At 38.9% G+C, this 23,729-nt stretch overlaps 1 protein-coding gene across 2 annotated transcripts in view; it reads left to right on the plus strand.

Moving 5' to 3' along the window:
• Positions 1-23,729, plus strand: part of LOC126184678 (exopolyphosphatase PRUNE1-like) — a 144,632-nt gene extending 120,903 nt beyond the window's left edge. For both annotated transcript variants that reach the window (XM_049927165.1, XM_049927167.1), the window contains 2 exons: positions 13,464-13,616; positions 22,885-23,729. In XM_049927165.1, the coding sequence (XP_049783122.1) occupies positions 13,464-13,616; positions 22,885-23,067 (336 nt within the window). In that variant the 3' untranslated portion in view covers positions 23,068-23,729. The remainder of the gene's footprint in view (positions 1-13,463; positions 13,617-22,884) is intronic.

Here is a 23,729-nt window from a genome sequence, read left to right on the forward strand (position 1 = left end):
GCAAAGTTTGCCTTGAGATCTTTGAGGGAAGCATTGGAAAAGGTTACAGACATGAAAGTGTTTGTAACAAGCATACCTATGAGACATGACCTCATGAAAACATCGTGTGTGAATGCAGAAATTGAAGCAACTAACCGAAAGATCAAAAAAATTTGTAAGTTTCTCAGCAATGCAAAATATATGAACACAGACAGCCAAATAAGGGAAGACTTCACTACCCATGGAATGCATACAAACATGAAAGGCAAAGAAGCACTATGCACTGTAATACTGAAACAATTGAATCAAAATTAGCCTGGCTTAATGCGACCTACAATTATAGCAGCAGCAACTGAATCGTCAGCTTCAGCTGAAGAACCAGATACTCCAATGATGCGAGACAAAGCTGAAGAAATAAGAACAGGATCTCCAACAAGTTTAGCTATAGTGCCCCAAGTTAAAATTTCAAAAATCACATGTGAAACGCCAACTCACTACACATCAACCCACACCATTCGTAAAAGGAAAGAACCACAACATTTTTTATGGTGAATGGTTCCTGAGAAATGTTACATCAATCGTGTAAAACATTGCTCTGGAAAAAAAACTTCAACAGTAAAAGTGAAGGGAGCTATTCAAGGGAAGCCGGCCGCGGTGGTCTCGCGGTTCTAGGCGCGCAGTCCGGTACCGCGTGACTGCTACGGTTGCAGGTTCGAATCCTGCCTCGGGCATGGATGTGTGTGATGTTCTTAGGTTAGTTAGGTTTAAGTAGTTCTAAGTTCTAGGGGACTGATGACCACAGCTGTTAAGTCCCATAGTGCTCAGAGCCGTTTGAACCGTTTTATTCAAGGGAAGATGTGTTGTAAACTATAAGTAAGTGTAAAGCTTCATTCCTAATGCGCTGGAACATGGCCTAAATGCAACATATCCTCACGATAAAACCACAAAATTTGACAAGCTGCAAATTATTCTTTCACAAGGAAGAAATATCAAAGTTGTTTGCCTAAATGAACACTGGGTCACGAAAGATTCAATCACAGTTTTAAATAAGTTAGAAAACTTTAGAATAGCCAGTGGTTTCTATAGGCAAAACAGTACTCGTGGAGGCTCCTGTATATTGATCAACAATTCGTTGGAATATAAAGAAAGAGATAATTTTAAATTTCTAAATGAAGAGCATGTATTTGAAAGTTGTTGTGTATAGCTAGAACAGCAGAATATCATCATCATCTCTATATACAGAATTCCAGGTAGTGATGTAAATACATTATTCTTAGATAAATTCCAGTGTTTCCTATATAAACTCACCAAAGAAAATAGGAAAAAATTGTAATTGCTGCTGATTTTAACATAGATACAGCAAGCAAAACAAGCTCATCAACTAAGTTCATTGATGTAATTTAAGAATATGGCTTTAGACTAAATTTCACTGACTTCACCAGAGTAAATGAGCGAACAGCAACATGCATAGACAATATTTTAACAAATTATACAGTTGAGGACACTGCCAAATTCTCTTTAAACCTCTATATTTCAGATCACTCTGCTCTGCTTATAGAATTTAAAAAAAGGGGGGGGGGGGGAGGAGAACCATCTCACAGGGAGTACCACAAGGCTCAATTCTGGGCCCAACCCTCTTTCTTTTTTTATGTAAATGAATTACCGATAAATATAAATTATCATTCAGTTTTGTTTGCTGATGACACATCAGTACTGGTAGAAAATAAACACACAGAAGAAATTCCTGAAAATGTCATAGAAACTCTATAAAACCTAGATGTTTGGTTCCCTCTAAATGGCCTAAAGCTAAATATTAAAAAAAAAAAAATTAAGACAAAACAATCTCAAATAAATGATATTCACATTATGCACAGAAGCCAGGAGCTAAATGAAGCTGAGCATGTTAAATTCTTAGGAATGCAATTAGACAGAAACCTATCATGGTTCTCACACACAGATTATCTAAGAAATAAACTAAACAGCCTGGTGTTTGCTATGACAATCTTAGCCAGTGTCACTAGTATAGACATAAAAAAAGTAGTATACCATAGTTACTTTGAGTCAGTAGTGAGATACAGTATTATCTTCTGTGGGAATGCTAGTAACATGACAAAAATATTAACTTTGCAGAAACAAATTATCGGAAACATATGCAGTGCAAAGCCAAGAGAATCTTGTTGGCCATTATTAAGCATTCCCTCATTGTATCTGTATGCAATAATTCTTTTCACAAGTAATAACCCTAAACTGTTTTTGTCAAATAATTTCCAGCATCGTTATGAAACTAGAAACAAAGAACGCTTCATGCTGCCTACACACAGGCCTAATCTTTTTGTAACCATAATTAGAAAATCAGCAATCTATAAAAAATATTTAATAAAAATTAAAAATCAGTCTTGATTGCATAAACACATTTATTTAAAAATAGTCATTGGTTTCAGTTAGTTATAGGCCATGATCAAACCATAATCTGCAATAAGAGTAAATTTAGAGACTTACAGGGATGCCTACACAAGAATTGCAATGTAAATCTAAAAGTAACAATGGTAATTAATTGTTGATAGATACCATTATAAAGAAACAATAAAAGATATATTCCCTTTCAAAACACAAGAAGAATTCTTCACTACACAAGTATCATTAGATTTTCCATTAGAGCAGTGTAAAACACTTTGAAAGTAACCTTGTTGATAAAAAAAAAAAAAAAAAATTCTTAGATAGATCCAATAGAACACAAATTTCATTTCAAAAACATAAAAATTTCAATTCTCAGGCAAAACAGTAAATATCCTTTTCATTAACACACTGTAAGACTACACGTAAGTTTTCTGTGTTTGTGCAGTCACTACCTAAGGAAGAGAGGTTAACATCACAGCAGAAGATAACTTGAAAGGTTTACAGATAAGTCAGAGAAACAGTTTAGAAAAGGAGAATGAAAATTTGGAAAAAATGCTTCATATCTCAGGGTCCTATGATCACCAGTCACATACCATGAATAGAGTTCATGATCTCCTGGGGGCACAAAAACTATGGTGCACCTGAATCATGGCTGTTTTCAGTGTCACTTTTAACATGCGTTTGTTTAAATGTTCTTGTTTCGATGTGATATTGTACATATGCCTACACTGAAAAATGGGAAAATGGTATAGAAAGGACTTTTAACTTTATGCATCTCTTAATATAACTGTACTGTAGACAACTACTTTTCAGATTGGCATTCCATGTACTCAAAAAAATGTGACTTCCCCATGACAACATTGCTAGTTTCCTTAATCTTTTAGGAAAACAGACACTTTTCAAAACGGCATACATTTGAATCAAAATTTTGATTAACTGTTTGAATGTCTTTGTTAGCAAAATGCTTTATGTGCACATTAGCCAACAATTGACACTTGATTAAATACCCTTTCTTTACTACAGTTTTTTTGACATTTTATTACCTATACAGAACATTCAATACTACTTTTATTAATATTTTCACAAATTAGTGGTACAACATTGGTAAAATTTAGAATTCTGTTCATGACATCTGAAACATTATCTTTACATAAACTGTCAGCTATTGCCAACCCTTCAACATTGAAAATTACGCTTGTGATTTCATCCAACCAAAGTTCAACTTGTTAATTGATTCCTCAGTCACTTCTTACTGAAATGACATAATAATAAATGAAACGCATTATATTGCTTATGTCCTCCAGGATTAGAACATAAGTACCATAGCACCTTTAATATAGTAAAACTTCAGCTTTTATGATGGAAACATTTTCAGCTTCCATTAAATCAATATTTTTAGTCAAAGTTTCAATACATTTATCTAGTCTGTTCATTATTCTATTCATCTGAGTGTTAAATTGCTTGTGCCCTGCTTCAACTGTGGATTTCAGTTGGTTAAGTACCTCTTTTGTTTTCAGGATCTGAATACTTTTGTTTAAGAGGTCAGTTTTTAATTCAATGATCAAAGTATCAATTCTACCATCCAGATCATTACTTAGCTCATTTTTTAACTTTTCATGTAAGAAAAGAAAATGTACAGATTCAAGTTCAGAACTAACTACTCACATGACGACAATACACAAATATATCATGAAGTACAAATTTTCATAATAAAGTTGAATAACTAGCTGAAATTTATGGGAAAATGAAATAAAAGAGAAAATAAAGTTGTCACACAAATAAACATATAAATAAATGAAGCAGCAAATGCACACAACATGAAAGTGGAATACATTACTGCGGTATCAAATATGCCAGCTGATCTGGTAGTACAGTATATATTACCCCAGTCTGCCATGTTACAATACGTATATGCAGAGCAACATTGTGGGAGATGTGAAGGACCTGCTGTGGTTTGACAGCCATGTTAGAATGCTGCTGTGAAGGCAAAGAGAGCTTCACTGCATATTTACATAGGCCAAAGCCTCACAGACAAGCAAAAAGTAAAGGAATCCAGATTAGTGTAAGGAGAACCATATGTGATGTGTTCAGTGAATTCGAAAGTAAAATTCTGTTTACCAGCCTGACAGAAAATCCTAAGAAGTTGAACGGTTCTAACCAAATGATGCAGACACACTCTGACCCTAATGGCACTGAAACAGAGGATGACACAGAAACGGCTGAAATACTTAAGGTCTTTTTCCAAAACTGTATCACTGAGATAAATCGCTCTGTAGTTCCACCTTCAAATCATCATATGAATGACAAAATCAGTTATCAAAATAAGTGAGTGTGGGATAGAAAAGCAACTGGAATCCCTCAACAGAGAAAAAGGCCATTAGACCTGATAGGATACCAGTATGATTCTAAATACAGTATGCAAAAGAACTTGCTCCTCTTCTTTCAACAGTGTACCATAAGTCTCTGAAGGAACAAAGCATTCATAATTATTGAAAAAAAAAAGAAAAAGAAAAAAGCACAGATCATTCCCATTTTCATGAAGGCTCATAGAAAAGATATACAAAATTTTAGGCCTGTATCTATAATGCTGGTCTGTTGTAGAATTTGGGGATATGCTTTGTGCCCATGTATTACGACATTTCTGGAGACCGAAATTCTCATGTGTTGGAATCAACATGAGTTCTGGAAACAATGATCATCTACATCTACATTTATACTCCACAAGCCACCCAACGGTGTGTGGCGGAGGGCACTTTACGTGCCTCTGTCATTACCTCCCTTTTCTGTTCCAGTCGCGTATGGTTCGCGGGAAGAACAACTGTCTGAAAGCCTCCGTGCACGCTCGAATCTCTCTAATTTAACATTCGTGACCTCCTCGGGAGGTATAAGTAGGGGGAAGCAATATATTCGATACCTCATCCAGAAACGCACCCTCTCGAAACCTGGCGAGCAAGCTACACCGCGATGCAGAGCGCCTCTCTTGCAGAGTCTGCCACTTGAGTTTGCTAAACATCTCCGTAACGCTATCACGGTTACCAAATAACCATGTGACAAACTCGCCGCTCTTCTTTGGATCTTCTCTATCTCCTCTGTCAACCTGATCTGGTACGGATCCCATACTGATGAGCAATACTCAAGTATAGGTCGAACAAGTGTTTTGTAAGCCACCTCCTTTGTTGATGGACTACATTTTCTAAGGACTCTCCCAATGAATCTCAACCTGGTACCCGCCTTACCAACAATTAATTTTATATGATCATTCCACTTCAAATCGTTCTGCACGCATACTCCCAGATATTTTACAGAAGTAACTGCTACCAGTGTTTGTTCTGCTATCATATAATCATACAATAAAGGATCCTTCTTTCTATGTATTCGCAATACATTACATTTGTCTATGTTAAGGGTCATTTGCCACTCCCTGCACCAAGTGCCTATCTGCTGCAGATCTTCCTGCATTTTGCTACAGTTTTCTAATGCTGCAACTTCTCTGTGTACTACAGCATCATCCGCGAAAAGCCGCATGGAACTTCTGACACTATCTACTAGGTCATTTATATATATTGTGAAAAGCAATGGCCCCATAACACTCCCCTGTGGCATGCCAGAGGTTACTTTAACGTCTGTAGACGTCTCTTTTCATGTGAAACCCAGCTCACTCTGTTTGTCCATGAAATCTAGAAAGCAGTAGATACTGGTGCCCAGGTTGATGCCTTGTCTCTTGACTTCTACAAAGTGTTTGATACAATTCTGCACTGACACCTAAAGAACAAAACATGAGCATATGTTCTGTCTCAACTAAGAGAAATCCTCAGATGCAAAATTTACTTTGGGTTTACCACAAGCAAGTGTTATTGGACCATTTCTTTTCTCTGTGTACACAAATGGCAATGTGGATGACCAGAAGTTCCATGATGCTTTTTGCAGCTGATGCTGTTGAATACAGTAAACTCACAGCACTAGAAATGTGTAATAAAATGCATAAAGATCTCCAGAGGATCAACATATGGTGCAGGGATTAACAATTGAGCCTCAGCTTGAACAAATGTAACTTACTTTACATAAATCGGGAGAATGACCTATAATTGTATGCCTACATGATTGCAGAACAATCACTGGAAATAGTCAAACTCATATAATGTCTAGAAGTATGCGTATGGAGTAATTTAAAGTGTGAACCACCACATAAAACTAATTGTATGTAAGGTAGATAATAGACTGAGATTCATTGAAAGAATCCTCAGGAAATGTTGTCCACCCCCATAGAAGGTAGTTTACAAAATTCTCATTTGACCAATACTTGAATATTTTTCATTAGTGTGGGATCTGTACTAGATAGGGTTCATATAGTAAATAGAGAAGATCTGAAGAAAATCTGTGCTCTAATATGTGCAAAAGCATCAGATACATGCTTTGCCAACTCCAGTGGTAGACACTACAAGAGAGGCATTCTGTATCTTGTTGTCATTTACTGTTAAATTCCTGAGAGAGTACATTTCTGGAAGAGTCAACCAATACATGGCTCCCTCCTATGTATATCTAACAAAAAGACAATGAAAGTGAAATTAGAGAGATTTAAGCTCAGATGGAGACTTACCGGCAATCGTTGTTCCTGTGAACCATTCACGACTGGAAAAGGAATATGAGGAAGTAACAGTGGTACACAAAACATCCTCCACCACACACCATAAGTTGCTTTGCAGAGTATAAATATAGATGTAATGCTATGGAGGGAAACATAATCTTTTAAAATATAATATCTACCATTATACAAGATGAATATTTGGAGTGATGGCAAGAAATACCATTGGGCTCAAGGGCGACTCCAAGTGCTCTAAATTGTGGTTATACTGAACAGTTCAGTTGTGGATCAAATGTGTGACTTTTGTGATGTGGACTATGTCAAGAATTTCAAAGTCAGTATGTTGAGTTAAAAAGTTTAACTATCAAATACTCCTTCAGTCACGACAATGATTACCATATCAGATCAGTTGTAGCTTTCCTGTAATGCATTTTTGTTCATTTACATCAGCATTAGAGTTACAAGTAGTGCTAGGAATTCTCTCAGATAATGGTTTGTTCCTGGATCTGTAGCTTTACTGAATATGTTGTCTAGTAAACATATCTAGAACTTCATCTGCAGGTACCTTGTTCATAATGCTGGACTGGCTAGCCAGCACTATGAACTTAGAAATTGGATAGAAACTATTTGAAATTCTGCTCCTCAGGGGTCTTCAAATCCATTTTGATACAATATCAAGAATGTAGAGGCTGCTATTGCAATACAAGTCCTTTTCTCCAAATATTGATTTTTGAAATACAACAATGGTTCAGTACTCATGTTGATCACATCACAACTCAGTCTGTGACATTCTCATTGAGCATTGTTGTATTGGAATGGGGGTTGAAGGGGTGGGGGGATTCTTAAATAAACCTTGCAGTGCCATGTGAGGGTAAAGTTTTATTTTGGTGGTTTGTCACTGCCTTCCTTGGACCTATTAAGAAGTGGTGAGTGTGTGTTTGTAGTAGATGGATGAACATGATGAATGCTAGTTCAGTGCTTCCATGATATTGTGCTTTTATTGTGGATGGGTGTGATATTAAAAATGGAGAGAATGAAACCCAGTACCAGTATACGACTTAGTCGTCTCAAATAGTGCCAAGGGGGACTGCTCAACTTAACATCTCCCATCTTGTAGACACATCACAAACAAGATAACATGAACTCACTCCTGGCGATACTACAGAGTGGTTTAGAGTTTAATATAGGACACTGATACACAGTCTAGTCATTTAAGACTTGATGCTACTTAGTTTCCTTCTTTTTCCCACCAAGTGCTGGAATTGAAAACGAATTTCACCATCAGGATTATAAAGTTAAATCTTGATCAAATACTCCATTCTACTCTGTATTAACAATCATAGCTTTAGAGAGCAATGTTGGTTACATGTAAACTAATTTTCACTTATTTCTTATAATTACTTCATTATACAGGGTGCCTCAGGAGGAATGGTCAATATTTAGTGATATGAGAGGAATGATCACTCTAAGCAAAAAAGTCAAGTAAACCTGGCTCTAAAATGCGTATCATAAGAGCTGTGAACACTCATTTTTCTTCACTACTGTGAAACATATCTCTTCTACTGACCAGGTGCTTATAGCTCTTAAGGTATGCATTTTGGAGTGCATGTTTACTTGAAAATTTTTTCTTGTCTTGGTCCATACTACCTCTTCCCAAAATATGGAAAGCAAAAAGCTAGCAGTAGAAGAGATTTGTTTCACATTATCAAAGATGAATTAGTGCTCATAGTTCTTAAGGTATGCTGTTTAGAGCCAATGTTTGCTGGACTTTTTTGCTTTGAATGATTCTTCCTGTCACACCCTTGAATATTGACAATTCCTCTTGGGACACACTGTATCTTTATAGTACCACATTATAAGGCTCCATTCTTCCAGAATTAGTTTTAGCCCTGTATTCTCACAATTAATATTAATAAGAGACCTCCAAAACTGTAGTTACATACCTTTATTATGTCATGACTGGTGTCTTTTGAAGGAAAATGATCAGGTTACCTGCAGCTGACCAAAATAAAAACTATGATTACAGCTACAGTAACGTCTACATCCACATCTACATCAGGGCCTGCTCCAAAGATTTTGCTGCTCTGTGCAAAAATTTTAATCCCCTGTCGACTGCACCATCTTGTATTTTCAGACATATTCAACCTTTTTCAATGTCATTTATCCATGACATCTTATTTTCACATATCACCTCTACTTGTATGTCTTTTTGATGTGAATGCATCTTGAAAAACGAGAGCCAAGTATTGGACAACAATCAGCAAAACTGAAGTGAAACGTTTACAGTGTATTACATTTTGAGTTATAACACTAAATTAATTGCCAACTAAAGTTAAGTTATGTCACTCACAGAGTCCATAACTAAAATCTGTTCAGTTTTTCTCATTCCCTGTGTAGAGAGGAGCATGTAGTGCACTGAATATTGCATTGTCAGCTATATCATCGAAGCTCCTGCTATACAAAGTGGAAGGTCATAGGACAGTGAGTGACTTTCAGATACATGCTTTATTTATCAGAAAAAGAAAACAGTGGATAACTTGCCAGTGCCTATTTAGTGTCTACACAGTACTTAAAGGATAAATGGCTTTGACTGGATATCGAGAAGGTGTGCTTTCTGACATGTCACAACCAGTTTTCAAAGCACTTTTATTTATTGTTGTGAATGGTAACAGCTTAATCCTAAATAAAGTTGTTGAAATTGAAGCAGTGTGAAATATGACAATACTGGAGAAATGCAGTTTTGTTGCTTAAGCTCCAGAATATGGTTTGACAGTTTTTTTCCATTTGATCTTAACATTACTATCTATTGACAACAGTTTCAACACTGAGAAGGAAAAGAGAATGAGGGAAAACTTTAAAAAAGTTATGTACAAAGCAGAAAAAATTAATTTAGAGGTGTGTGGCAAGAAGATGATGATTGTAAATGGTGTTAATGTCAAATTCAAAGGAGAGGGAGTTGTGGGGAAATGATACCATGCACCTTTCCACATGTAAATACTACTTAATCACAATTTCTGGATTCAAAAATCTATGGTATGTGACTCACAGTGCTTGTTTTGCTTATTCCTTATTGGTTTATTACGAAGTGTTCGTGTTAGTGATACTGCTATAGGTTAAAGGCTGCTGTGTAGGAACTTTCAGGCCATTATATGGTGACATTTTTCTTTGTTTCCTTATTGTAAAGTTTGTCGCTTCTGTAGGGGCTCCCAAGCTGGCACTGATACTTTTCAAGTGTTGTGCAGGCAAATGGTAGAAACTGAGTTGGCAACACTGCTAGATTTGCTATTTTGAAAGATGCATCCAAGATGACCAACTCCAACACTTCATTTGTCATCTGTCCGACAATACTGAAGACAATTTCCAGTAATACCATAGCTTTTATTAATATTTGTAATTCTAACTTATTCACACACTTGTTCATTTATACAAAACTTTCATTACCATGTTAATTTAATCCTGTTGGAAATATATTAAAATTTAAGATTTTGCTGTTCCCAAAAAACTCTGCAGTGAATTGTGGCATAGTTGTTCCCCTCCCCTCCCCTCCTGTGATCTACATACATGCTCTGCAAGAAGGTACCGTGTGTGACTACTGTTCATTTCCTTTCCTGTTCTACTCGCAGAGAGAGTGAGGGGAAAACCACTATCTATATGCCTCCATATGCACCCTAATTTCTCTTATCTTTGTGGTCCGTAGATGAAATGTGCAATTGTGGCTGCAGAATCACCCTGCAGTCAGCTTCAAATGCCAGTTCTCTAAATTTTCTCAAAAGGCTTTCTTGAAAAGACAGTTGCCTTCCCTCAAGGGATTCTAATTTGAATTCTTGAAGCATCTCTGTAATATTTGCATGTTGATTGAACCTACTGGTAACAAATCTAGCAGCCCACCCCTTAATTTTTTCAACCTCTTTCTTTAATCCAACCTTGTGGGGATCCCAAACAAACAAACATTTCTCAAGAATGGGTTACACTAGTTTTTTTTTATATGTGATCATCTCCTTAACAGACAAACTACACTTTTGTAAAATTCTCTCAATAAACCTAAGTTGACGTTTTGCCCTCCATGTTTGGGCAGTCACTGTGAGTCCTTACATGCTCATTACATTTCAGATTGTTTTGCAACATTATGCCTAGATATTTAATTGACATGACTGCATCAGGCAGGGCAACAACTAATGCTGTACTCAAGCATTATGAGATTGTTTTTCCCAATCATTTGCATCAACTTACATTTTTCTATATGTAGAGCTACCTTTCATTCATCACACCAGCTAGAAATTTTGTCTAAGTCATCTTGTATTTCCCTACAGTCACTCAACAGCAACACCTTCCTGTACATCACAACATCATCAGGAAACTGCTGCACCTTGCAGCTCACCCTGTTTGTCAGATCATTTATGTATACAGAGAATAGTAACAATCCTACCATACTTCCCTGGGGTACTTGTGACTTTACCCTTGTCTCTGAAGAACACTCATCATTGAGGACAATGTACTGGTTCTATTACTTAAGAAGTCTTCAAGACACTCGCATGTCTGGGAACCTATTCCGTATGCTTATACCTATATTAACAGTCTGCAGTTGTGCACAGTGTCAAACGCTTTTTGGAAATCTGTGAATATGGAATATGCCTGTTGAACTTCATCCATGGTTTGCAGGACATCATGTGAGAAAAGGGCAAGCTGAGTTTTGCACAAGCAATGCTTTCTAAAATGTTGCTGATTTGTAGACAGACTCTTTTCTATCTCAAGGACATTTACTACATTGAAGCTGGGAATATATTCAAGAATTCTGCAGCAAACCAATGTCAAGGATAATGGTTTGTAATTTTGTTTGTCTGTTCTATTACCATTCTTATATATGGGAGGCTTGATCATTTTTCCCGTAGCTTGGGTCTTTGTGCTGGATGAGATATTCACAAGAAATGCGAGCTAAGGAGCTAAGTAAGGGCCAATGCTGTAGAGTACTCTTTGAAAAGCTGAATTGGGATGCAATCCAAACCTAGTGACTTATTTGCTTTCAGCTCTTTCAATTGCTTGTGTGCACCAGGAATTCCTATTACCATGTCTTTCATATGGGAGTCTGTACAATGGTCAAATGCCAGTATGTTTGTATGATCGTCCTGTGTGAACAATTTCTTAAACTCAAATTTTAAACTTTCGCTTTTCTTTTGCTATCTTCTATTGGTGTTTAGGTGTGGTCTGTTTTTCATGGCGGGTCTTGGACTCCTTGTTGTTTTGTGTGGCACTATCACAGCACAGGCCTACATTGATGTTTTAAGCACCTTCATGCTTCTCACTGTTGAAGGGCAATTCAGGGATGGCGATTGAATCTTTCAACACAATTGCACACCTGTTCATAATGAACGGCTTGTGTAGAAGTGGTTACATGACATTAACATCTCTGTAATGGCCTGGCCTGCACAGAGTCCTGACCTGAATCCTATAGAATGCCTGTGGGATGTTTTGGAACGCCCACTTCAGGCCAAGCCTCACCGTCCGACATCGATACCTCTCCTCAGTGCAGCACTCCATGAAGAATGGGCTGCAGTCCCCCAAGAAACCTTCCAGCACCTGATTGAACGTATGCCTGTGAGAGTGGAAGCTGTCATCAAGGCTAGGGGTGGACCAACAACATATTGAATTTCAGCATTATCAATGGAGGGCGCCACAAACTTGTAAGTCATTTTCAGCCAGGTGTCCAGGTACTTTTCATCACATAATGTGTGGAAAGAAACGTGGCTCTCCTTCCACTATGAAAACAGTTCTGATATGTTAGCTACATTTTGTATGCAGCAATGTATGACCAAACATAAATTGGCCATTGACTACATTTTTTACTGTAACTTCTATGACATATATGTGGTGAGTTACTTAATTTTGAATTACCACAATAACTGTGAGCAATAACAAAAAGAGAGCCAGTTTATTTGCAAGCTGCAATGTGAGAGTTTAAGACACAAGGGAATCATTTTTTAGTGAAGAGATCCCAAAAGTCCAGAGACAGTGCTTCTTATTTTTTTTATTCAAAAAGTTAAAGATTTACTGAGAAATTAACAACAGGGACAGGTACAGCGTTGCGTGTTTTTCATAAATAATTTTTTTTAGAGAGACAGCAGATGACTCAATGTTTGGCTCTCCACATTCTGTTCTGGAAGCTACCCAGGATCGCAGGATTCTGCGTCTCGCCACAGTATGTCTCCCATTGCAGGAACATTCTTTTTGTGTGGCCCCAGGCTTAAGGCACTGTTCTAGTACAGCACTGCTGGTAGAGTGTGTGCAGTATCTACTCTGATTCAAATATAAGTGAACCACTTCATTGACTTAGAGCTTATCTTACCATCACACATTTGCCACCAGAGGCATCAAATAATAGGTCTACATAGCTTAACTTTCCATTTCTTTGTTTATTGATACTAATGCTCTTCATTGTGTATAATATGAATACAAAATTTTAAGTATGTTATTTGTGTTTTTATACTTATTAAATTTTATTTTACTACAGGAATTTTTGAAATTACATGCTATTGAGGAACTGCAGAAGTTCAAAAACGATTTTGAATATAAAGGCATTATCTTAATAGGAGTAACATTTTCAAATGGCATATATGCGCAAGACATAGCAGTATTCTCAACAGACAAAAATTTCTTGGACTTGGTATGTAATTTTGAAAACCTTTCTTTCTATGTTTATCTAATTATTGGAGATGTCCTCATTCCATTTCCTTCCTCTGAAAATGGGAAACTTCTAAGGAGATAAATATACTTATGTTGTGTTCCATAGAAAGCAAGTAAATATTTTGAAGCACTGTACTACTAACAAGTTAGCTACATGGCAAAATGTTTCAACACACATGGTGCAAGTGCATTACAAAATATATATTCAGATGATATCGAATGCTTGAATCTGCAATGAAGAATAGTTAATCTAAGGAATGTATTTTAAATGGTAAATGTTGACATCACACCATCATTCAGTATATGAGGTGCTAAAGGAGCTAAGATATATAACAGGGTGTTCCTTCTGTGGGTGAACTCTGATTAATATTACATTGATAACTTCTTGTCTTTTTTTATTTAAAGCAAATAATATATTGCTGAGCAAAGGTGTGTAATAATAGTTACTCATGATGAGGAATATTTTTAAAAAGTCATAAATATTATTATACATTGCCTGAAAAAGAAAGTGAAGCACTAATAAATGGAAGCGGAAACAAAATAAAATTTCACAGGTTGAGAGGGTATGTTATGTTATTCCAGTGATTGTAATATTGAGTCCAATTTACAGAGAAGTTGGCAGTATGAGTCACTTATCAGTGTGATGTTGTACCCCTCTGGCTTGGATTCATGCATTGACTTGGCTAAATACTAGCACTGGGATGGAGTTCACATCTGAGCTGGTCTAACATAGATACTATCAGGGACAGAGCTGGGGATCTTTCTGGCCACAGGAGTACTTCAGCATCATGCAGACACTTCATAGATGCACATGTCGTGTGTGGATGAGCATTGTTGTGTTGAAAAATGGCACCATGATACTGTTGCATGGACATTACACATGAGGATGCAAGATGTCCATGACTATCCATTGTGCCATCAGAGTTCCCTCAGTCACTACCCACTGATAACTTCACTGTTGAGTGTGTGGTAGCACCAACCAACCAACCAACATATCAGTCACTGCCAGCCATGACCTGAAGTCATACCCAACGGCTGTCCTCACCATGGTGCCAGGAGTAACAGTGAAGTGCCTCCCCAAAACACTGGAAGAATGTGACCTCTTCCCAGGTCACTTCCATACTCACTGATGTTGATCATTTGGGGTAGTGCAAAACAGTGATTAATCACTCAACACAATGTGATGCCATTCGTCAGTAGTCCATGCTTCCCGGTCATGGCACCACTCCAAATGCAGCTGTTTGTGCTGACATGTTAATTGTGCAGGAGGCTCATAAGATGAAGTGACACAGGAAGCTATCCATGGGAGTGTTTTTATTCCATGACAGTGCCCCAGCTCATTCTCCACAGGACACAGTCACACGTGATACTTCTTTGGACTGTCCAATTTTGACTGTTGACCGCTTTCTGTAGTCTCTTAGCCTGGCCCCCAGTTACTTCTTCCTCTTTCCTCAGACCCAGGAACCATTGTGTGGCAGGCATTTCCAAACTGACTTATGAGATGGAATGTTTCCTGAAAAACTAAAATGCAGACTTTGACAACCAAGGTCTATGCCAAGTCGTGTATAGTAGGGAAAAATGTTGTCAACTTGCTACTAGAAGCAAGTACAAATCTGAAAGTAAAGTCACCAGTGAAGTACCGCACTTATCATTGAAAACACTTTCATTACAAGCACCATTGTACAGCCAGAACAGAACAGAAATACCTCCTGAATGTAGGGTACTGCTGTTTATACAAACATTGAATATTCCAGAATATCGAGCATAAGAAATTTCAAGAACTTTCCAGAAATGATAGATACTAAATAACAAATAACTGCTGCTTGTTGCATTTGAAATGGTGACCTTTAGCACACCAACCAGTAACAGTAACATTTGTGCCACAGTGCGTGCAGGACAGCTCACAGCATTGCTCCCTCTCCTGGAGAAACAGTGACCAGCTGTTGTAGAAGTTCTCATTGGAGTTGACTACAGCATCCTGGATCTAGATCTTGTCAACAGTCCTCTGAATGACTGCACTGGCAGATCCTCACATTCTGGTCATGTGCACTATGACAAGCAACAAAGGTAGCATCTGCCATCAGAGTTTTGCTGTCATCAATCAGATCTTCAGTTTTCGTGAACGAGAAGCCTCCATCATTGATTTGTGCTTCAGGACTGTATTAGGGCTTCATACAGAGGACGTGGATGATATGTGCTTTGGCTTCTTTATGAAGACTGATAATGACATCACAGATAACATTTGACAAACGATGATGTATATGCTATGGCCCAAAGTAGCACTTTAGTAACTTTCCTAATAGTCCCACTTTCCACCTAGGTGTAAAAATCAACACCAAGCCTCCTGGGCCATATCTCAGTGGCCAGTGCTTGGCATTATAGTGCTCTTGATCTTTCTGCTGGATGTCCAGGATCCATATGTGACTCAGCTGTCTTGCTCCTTCAGTCCTGGTGATAAGGTGTTACATGTAGCCATCATGAGTGTGGTCTAGTTGAAATGGGAACAGTGTATCCATTGTCGTTTTGGATTTGCGACTACAGAGCAGAAATAACTGTGTGAAGACAGTAGTGTCATGTCTTGCTTCATTGTGCAGTACGAGGTGCATTCAAGTTCTAAGGCCTCCGATTTTTTTTCTAATTAACTACTCACCCGAAATCGATGAAACTGGCGTTACTTCTCGACGTAATCGCCCTGCAGACGTACACATTTTTCACAACGCTGACACCATGATTCCATGGCAGCAGCGAAGGCTTCTTTAGGAGTCTGTTTTGATCAATGGAAAATCGCTGAGGCAATAGCAGTACGGCTGGTGAATGTGCGGCCACGGAGAGTGTCTTTCAATGTTGGAAAAAGCCAAAAGTCACTAGGAGCCAGGTCAGGTGAGTAGGGAGCATGAGGAATCACTTCAAAGTTGTTATCACGAAGAAACTGTTGCGTAACGTTAGCTCGATGTGCGGGTGCGTTGTCTTGGTGAAACAGCACACGCGCACTCCTTCCCGGACGTTTTTGTTGCAGTGCAGGAAGGAATTTGTTCTTCAAAACATTTTTGTAGGATGCACCTGTTACCGTAGTGCCCTTTGGAATTTAATGGGTAAGGATTACGCCCTCGCTGTCCCAGAACATGGACACCATCATTTTTTCAGCACTGGCGGTTACCCGAAATTTTTTTGGTGGGGGTGAATCTGTGTGCTTCCATTGAGCTGACTGGCGCTTTGTTTCTGGATTGAAAAATGGCATCCACGTCTCATCCATTGTCACAACCGACCAAAAGAAAGTCCCATTCATGCTGTCGTTGTGTGTCAACATTGCTTGGCAACATGCCACAAGGGCAGCCATGTGGTCGTCCGTCAGCATTCGTGGCACCCACCTGGATGACACTTTTTGCATTTTCAGGTCGTCATGCAGGATTGTGTGCACAGAACCCACAGAAATGCCAACTCTGGAGGCGATCTGTTCAACAGTCATTCGGCGATCCCCCAAAACAATTCTCTCCACTTTCTCGATCATGTCGTCAGACCGGCTTGTGCGAGCCCGAGGTTGTTTCGGTTTGTTGTCACACGATGTTCTGCCTTCATTAAACTTTTGCACCCACGAACGCACTTTCGACACATCCATAACTCCATCACCACATGTTTCCTTCAACTGTCGATGAATTTCAATTGGTTTCACACCACGCAAATTCAGAAAACGAGTAATTGCATGCTGTTCAAGTAAGGAAAACGTCGCCCTTTTAAGTATTTAAAACAGTTCTCATTCTCGCCGCTGACGGTAAAATTCCATCTGCCGTACGGTGCTGCCATCTTTGGGACGTATTGACAATGAACACAGCCTCATTTTAAAACAATGCGCATGTTTTTATCTCTTTCCAGTCTGGAGAAAAAAAAATCGGAGGCCTTATAACTTGAATGCACCTCGTATGCAAAAGTCATGATGGGCAGTATTGTATTCCAGTCGTTCTGTTCGACTTCAGTGTACATCGAGAACATATCTGCCAATGTCTTATTAAAGTGTTTTGTCAGATGATTCATCTGTGGGTGAAAAGCAGTTGTTATCCTGTGGGTAATTCCCCTACATGAAATTATAAGGTTCAGTCAAATGAAAACAAGACAGATAGAAAAAAGTAAGTAAACTCTTTATTACTTCAAAATTTATCACCATAACTGTTAAGATATTCATCCCCTGTGAAACAAGATGGTCATTGTCTTTATGGAAAAGTGTTCGTGGTTGCCTATGGAACTATGATTGGATCAAGGTGTGCACCTCTTCATCTGAAGCAAATCGAAAACCATTAATGCCGTTCATCGGAGCTCCAAAAATATGGGAATCACATGGGGAGAAATTGATACTATTTGAAGGGTGTGCATGGGCCCCCCAGTGAAACTTCTGTAGCATACTCGAAACAACCTTGGCAACATGTGGGTAGGGCAACATATTGCTAAGGTTGTTTCAAGTACACTGCAGAAGTTTCACTGGGAAGCCCCTACCTGTCCTCCATACAGTCCCAACCTCTTCTCATGTGATTTCCATATTTTTTCAGCCCTGAAGAAAGACACTGGCAGTCAGCCCACATGTAGCCTAGGTTGTTTCAAATATGTTGCAGAAGTTTTGGTGAGAAGCCCTTACACATCCCCCAGACAGTCCCGATCTCTCCCCATGTGATTTCCATATTTCTGGAGTTCTGAAGGAAGTCATTACTGGCTGTTGATTTGCTTCAGATGAAGAGGTGCACACCTGGGTACAAGGTTCCATGGGCAACCACAAACATTTTTCCATGAAGGCACTGACCATCTTGTGTCACAGTGGGATAAATATATTAACAGTTTTGGGGATTACTTTTGGAATGCTAAACAGTTTATGTACCTTTTTCCATCTGTCTCTTTTTCATTTGATGCCTCTTATAAATATCTACATCTACATCTACATACATACTCCACAATCCACCATATGGTGCGTGGCGGAGGGTACCTCGTACCACAACTAGCATCTTCTCTCCCTGTTCCATTCCCAAAGAGAACGAGGGCAAAATGACTGCCTATATGCCTCTGTACAAGCCCTAATCTCTCTTATCTTATCTTGGTGGTCTTACTGCAAAATGTAAGTTGGTAGCAGTAAAATTGTACTGCAGTCAGCATCAAATGCTGGTTCTCTAAATTTCCTCAGTATCGATTCATGAAAAGAACGCCTCCTTTCCTCTAGAGACTCCCACCCGAGTTCCTGAAGCATTTCCGTAACACTCACATGATGATCAAACCTACCAGTAACAAATCTAGCAGCCCTCCTCTGAATTGCTTCTATGTCCTCCATCAATCCGACCTGATAGGGATCCCAAACGCTCAAGCAGTACTCAAGAATAGGTCATATTAGTGTTTTATAAGTGGTCTCCTTTACAGATGAACCACATCTTCCCAAAATTCTATCAATGAACCAAAGACGACTATCCGCCTTCCCCACAACTGCCATTACATGTTTGTCCCACTTCATATCATTCTGCAATGTTACGCCCAAATATTTAATCGACGTGACTGTGTCAAGCGCTACAGGATTCTTTTTCCTATTCAACTGCATTAATTTACATTTATCTATATTTAGAGTTAGCTGCCATTCTTTACACCAATCACAAATCCTGTCCAAGTCATCTTGTATCCTCCTACAGTCACTCAACGACGACACCTTTCCGTACACCACAGCATCATCAGCAAACAGCCGCACATTGCTATCCACCCTATCCAAAAGATCATTTATGTAGATAGAAAACAACAGCAGACCTACCACACTTCGCTGGGGCACTCCAGATGATACCCTCACCTCCGATGAACACTCACGATCGAGGACAACGTACTGTATTCTATTACTTAAGAAGTCTGTAAAACCAAATTGGAGTCCCATCAGGACCTGGTGGTTTATTTATTTTCAACCCATTCAGCTGCTTCACAACCCCAGAGATGTCTATCACTATGTCCTCCATACGGGAATCTGTATGAGACTGAAACGGCGGTATGTTTGTACGATCCTCCTGCGTGAAAGATTGCTCAAATGCTAAATTTAAAATTTCAGCTTTCGTTCTGCTGTCTTCCGTTGCCAGACCAGACTGATCAGTGAGTGACTGGATGGAAGCCTTCGGCCCGCTTACCGATTTTATGTAAGACCAGAATTTCCTCGGTTTTCAGCAAGATCTTTTGCTAAGGTATGACGGTGGTAGTGGTTGAATGCTTCACGCATCGCTCTTTTTACAGCAGCACGAATCTCTACTAACTTTTACCTGTCATCATTCTCCCAATCTTTCTTGCACCGCGAGTGCAACTGCCTTTGCTTCCTGAGCATTCTCCGAATTGCGCTGTTAAACCACGGTGGGTCTTTTCCATCTGTAACCCACTTTTTTGGCATGTACTTGTCAAATGCGTGATTTACAATGTGTTTAAAATTTGCCCATAATTCTTCCACATCCATCGTACCGGAAGTAAATGAAGTCAATTCACTTACTAAGTGGGATGCTAACAACTGCTTATCTGCTCTTTCTAGTAAGAATACCCTCCTAGCCTTCTTGACCGACTTTTTAACTTTCATAACCATAGTCGTAATGACAACATCATGATCACTAATCACTGTCTCAACACTGACACCATTGATGAGGTCTGGTCTGTTCGTGGCTACCAGATGTAAAATATTTCCATTACGCATTTGCTGTTGATTTAGCTGCTCAAGACAGTTTTCGGATAATGTGTTCAAAAGTAATTCACATGAAGGCTTGTCTGTACCACCTGTAATGAATCCATAGACATCCCAGTCTATACTAGGTAGGTTGAAGTTGCCTCCGACTAATATAGCATGATCCGGGTACTTCTGCCATACAGAATGTAGACTCCCTTTTAGTGATTCTAGAACTGTCATGGTGGAACCTGATGGCCGGTAGTAACACCCCACAATTAACTTTATTTCCCCTAGCCCTGTTAAACGTGTCCAGATAACTTCACAATCACACTCTACTTCGACCTCAGTAGACACAATATTTTTGTCAACTGCAATGAAGACACCACCTCCTACAGTGTCTAATCTGTCTTTCCAATACACGTTCCAACCCTCACTAAATATTTAAGAACTTCCTATCTCAGGGTTCAGCCAGGCCTCAGTCCCGAGAATAATTTGCGCACTACACACTTCCTGGAGGGAAGTAAATTGAGGACCTTTATTCCGAACACTCTGAAAATTTACTGCTAATATCTTGATAACTGAAGTGTCTTTACACTGAGCGTGTCCTGATTTCCCTGCCTGCACGTCGACTGGTGAGTGTTCATCAGGACACCTCGCACTACTGCCTAGCCTAAAAAACCCCCATGTGCACGCCACAAGTACTCTGCTACCCGAGTAGCCTCTTCTTTTGTGTAGTGCACCCCTGTCCTATCTAGGGGCATCCTACAATTCCCCACCCAATAGCGCAAGTCTAGATATCTACAGCCAAGACCGTCACAGAGTCGACGAAGCCTCTGGTTGAGACCCTCCACTAGGCTCCAAACCAAAGGACCCCAATCCACTATGGGAACGATGCTGCAAATAGAGAGCTCTGCTTGCACCCCACGTGCGAGGCCAGTGGTCTTCACCAAATCCGCCAGCCGTCTGTACGAACTGAGGATCGCCTCAGAACCCAAGCGACAGGCATCATTGGTGCTGACGTGAGCAACTACTTGCAGATGACTGCACCCCGTAAGCTTGATAGCCGCAGGCAAGGCCGCCTACACATCTCGGATGAGGCCCCTCGGCAGACAAACCGAGTGCATGTTGGATTTCGTTCCAGCTCTGTATGCTATTTCCCTAAGGGGCTCCATCACCCGCCTAATGTTGGAGCTCCCAATAACCAGCAAGCCTTTGCCCCCGCGAGCCTGCTCAGGCCCTGCTGAAGGAGTGGCCACTTGCCCACTGACTGACTGGTAATTGAGTTCAAACTGGTGAGATGCAGCATGCCCATGTACAACACTAACTGCTATGCCACACTGCATGTAGCACAACTCACAACGATTTGTGACAATGAAGAGTGAATGTGTAGAGATGGGAAAGCAGAATCACATTCAGGTGAATGTGCGGGTACTCTGATTGTTTGAGAAGGATGTAACAGCTGCTGCTAGACATCATACTCCCAGTACCTCTGTATGGAGAAATGATCCTTTACACAAAGATTGCTTTGTGATTTTTCCAAATTGAATGTTACATCATTCATTTAGGAGTGTATTCATTTGCACCATCAGATAGTTGTTTGTTAAACTACTATCGCCAACAGATCCTCATTATGGGAGCAGTTTTGCTGGACATTTATTATAAGAGTGTTATTTGTGCATTATCATTATCAGCAGTTCCATATCCAGTTTAAGAAAATATCTTGTATTTAGCTACATGTAATGGCCTTTAGATTCTCAGAACCTGAACACAAATTTTGAGCTGTTGTTGTACCCACATTACATGGGAGCAACAACATTCAAAACTGAAATTTTTCAGCTCTTGGCAGTGCGTTGTTTGTCCTCCAACAAACACATTTTATACCATAGGAAACAACATGAAATGGGGATTAGACCACTTGAGGCACTAGGATTGTACACTGTAACATTTGGCCCATTTCTCTCATAATTAAGAAAGCCAGTGGAGCTGTGCAGTTGTCTGATGGAGGAAGTTTTATGATCCTGTTGATGCTTGACAAAATGTTTATCCACAACCGCTACAGCAACTTACATTTCACAGCAGCCATTTGTAAGGGCAAGGTCAACAAAGTTTTCAGCACTCAGTGTACAGTGAACTGCAACAGACTCGTGTGATATCTGTAAAGACTATATGTTAATTTGAGTCATACCAAGATGGCAAATGCTGTTTGGAATTTATGCATAAGCTCTCAGCATTGTATGATGACCACAGCAGTTGAGTCCCATAGTGCTCAGAGCCTCAACAAATGATGTAAGGAACTTCTTTTGTATACAGTGTAAAACTGAAATGGAAATTTCTGTTGTTTATTATTACTATTAGAAAACACACTGTCAGGCTATTTTGGACTGTTGAAATAGTAATATTTGCATCCTCATTTTGCAGTACCTTCACATCAGTGTATATTTAAATGAATTGCATGTAAAAATTACCACAGAGGGTAGGAAAAATTGGAATACTGCTTATATGAAATTCAGTTTACACTGTATTTCTTTGTCATTATAACTCTACATTATTATCTAGGAATTATTGTTATTCATAATTATTGTTTCTATTTGTATGCCAGATGACAGATACATTGGTTGCCTCAAGAGACCCTGACCTTCAGCTGAACGAAGTGACAGTCTACGCTAACATGGAGTATATAAAAGTCTTCACACAACAGAATTTTAAGGCAACTAGGAAACAAATTCTGCCCATTGTGAGGGAATGTATGAAACATTTCCTAAGTCCTCCAACAGAAGGTTGAGTCTCGTGCCTTCATTATAGGCAGGGATGTGTGTTTTCATTTTGTTTTTCCATTTAAGAACAGATATGTTGATTTTCTTTTAGTATTGCTACTAATGCATGCCAAATTAGTAATATTGTAGAGAGACATTGAAAGTAAGAATTGTACTGTAATTTGTATCCCTATGTACCTTAAGTGTTTTTCTTTTTCAGTGTTGGCATGTTAGTTGTATTGTGTTAATGTAGTGTTACCTTGACTCTCATCTCTCTATGAACAAGCCTTTTTAAAAATTTTCATTGACTATAGCATCAGTGCCTTAGTGATCCCTTAGTTTGCTATTATTACACAACATATATAACACAGGTACAGTAAATATTAACTATGACTGCATAATATTGCAGTGCTAATATGAATTATGTGATAACCAAATGCATTAGTTTTAAGAACTCCTGTCTGGACATTCTTCAATGGTTTAGAAATAATTGGCCGATAGAATGTTTTTAACTTGCTCTTGAAGTTCACTGTAATACACAGAATATATTTAAAGTGCTGTGTTAGATTGTTAAATACATATGTCCCAATTTATGTGATATTATGTACTAATATTGCAACTTTGAAGACTTTGTAGAAAGTGATTTTGGCTGTAAGATTGTGAAAATACTTTGTACTATGCTTTTACAAGA

Source organism: Schistocerca cancellata, chromosome 4 (genome assembly GCF_023864275.1).
Source record: "Schistocerca cancellata isolate TAMUIC-IGC-003103 chromosome 4, iqSchCanc2.1, whole genome shotgun sequence".
Classification (NCBI taxonomy): Eukaryota; Metazoa; Arthropoda; class Insecta; order Orthoptera; family Acrididae; genus Schistocerca; species Schistocerca cancellata.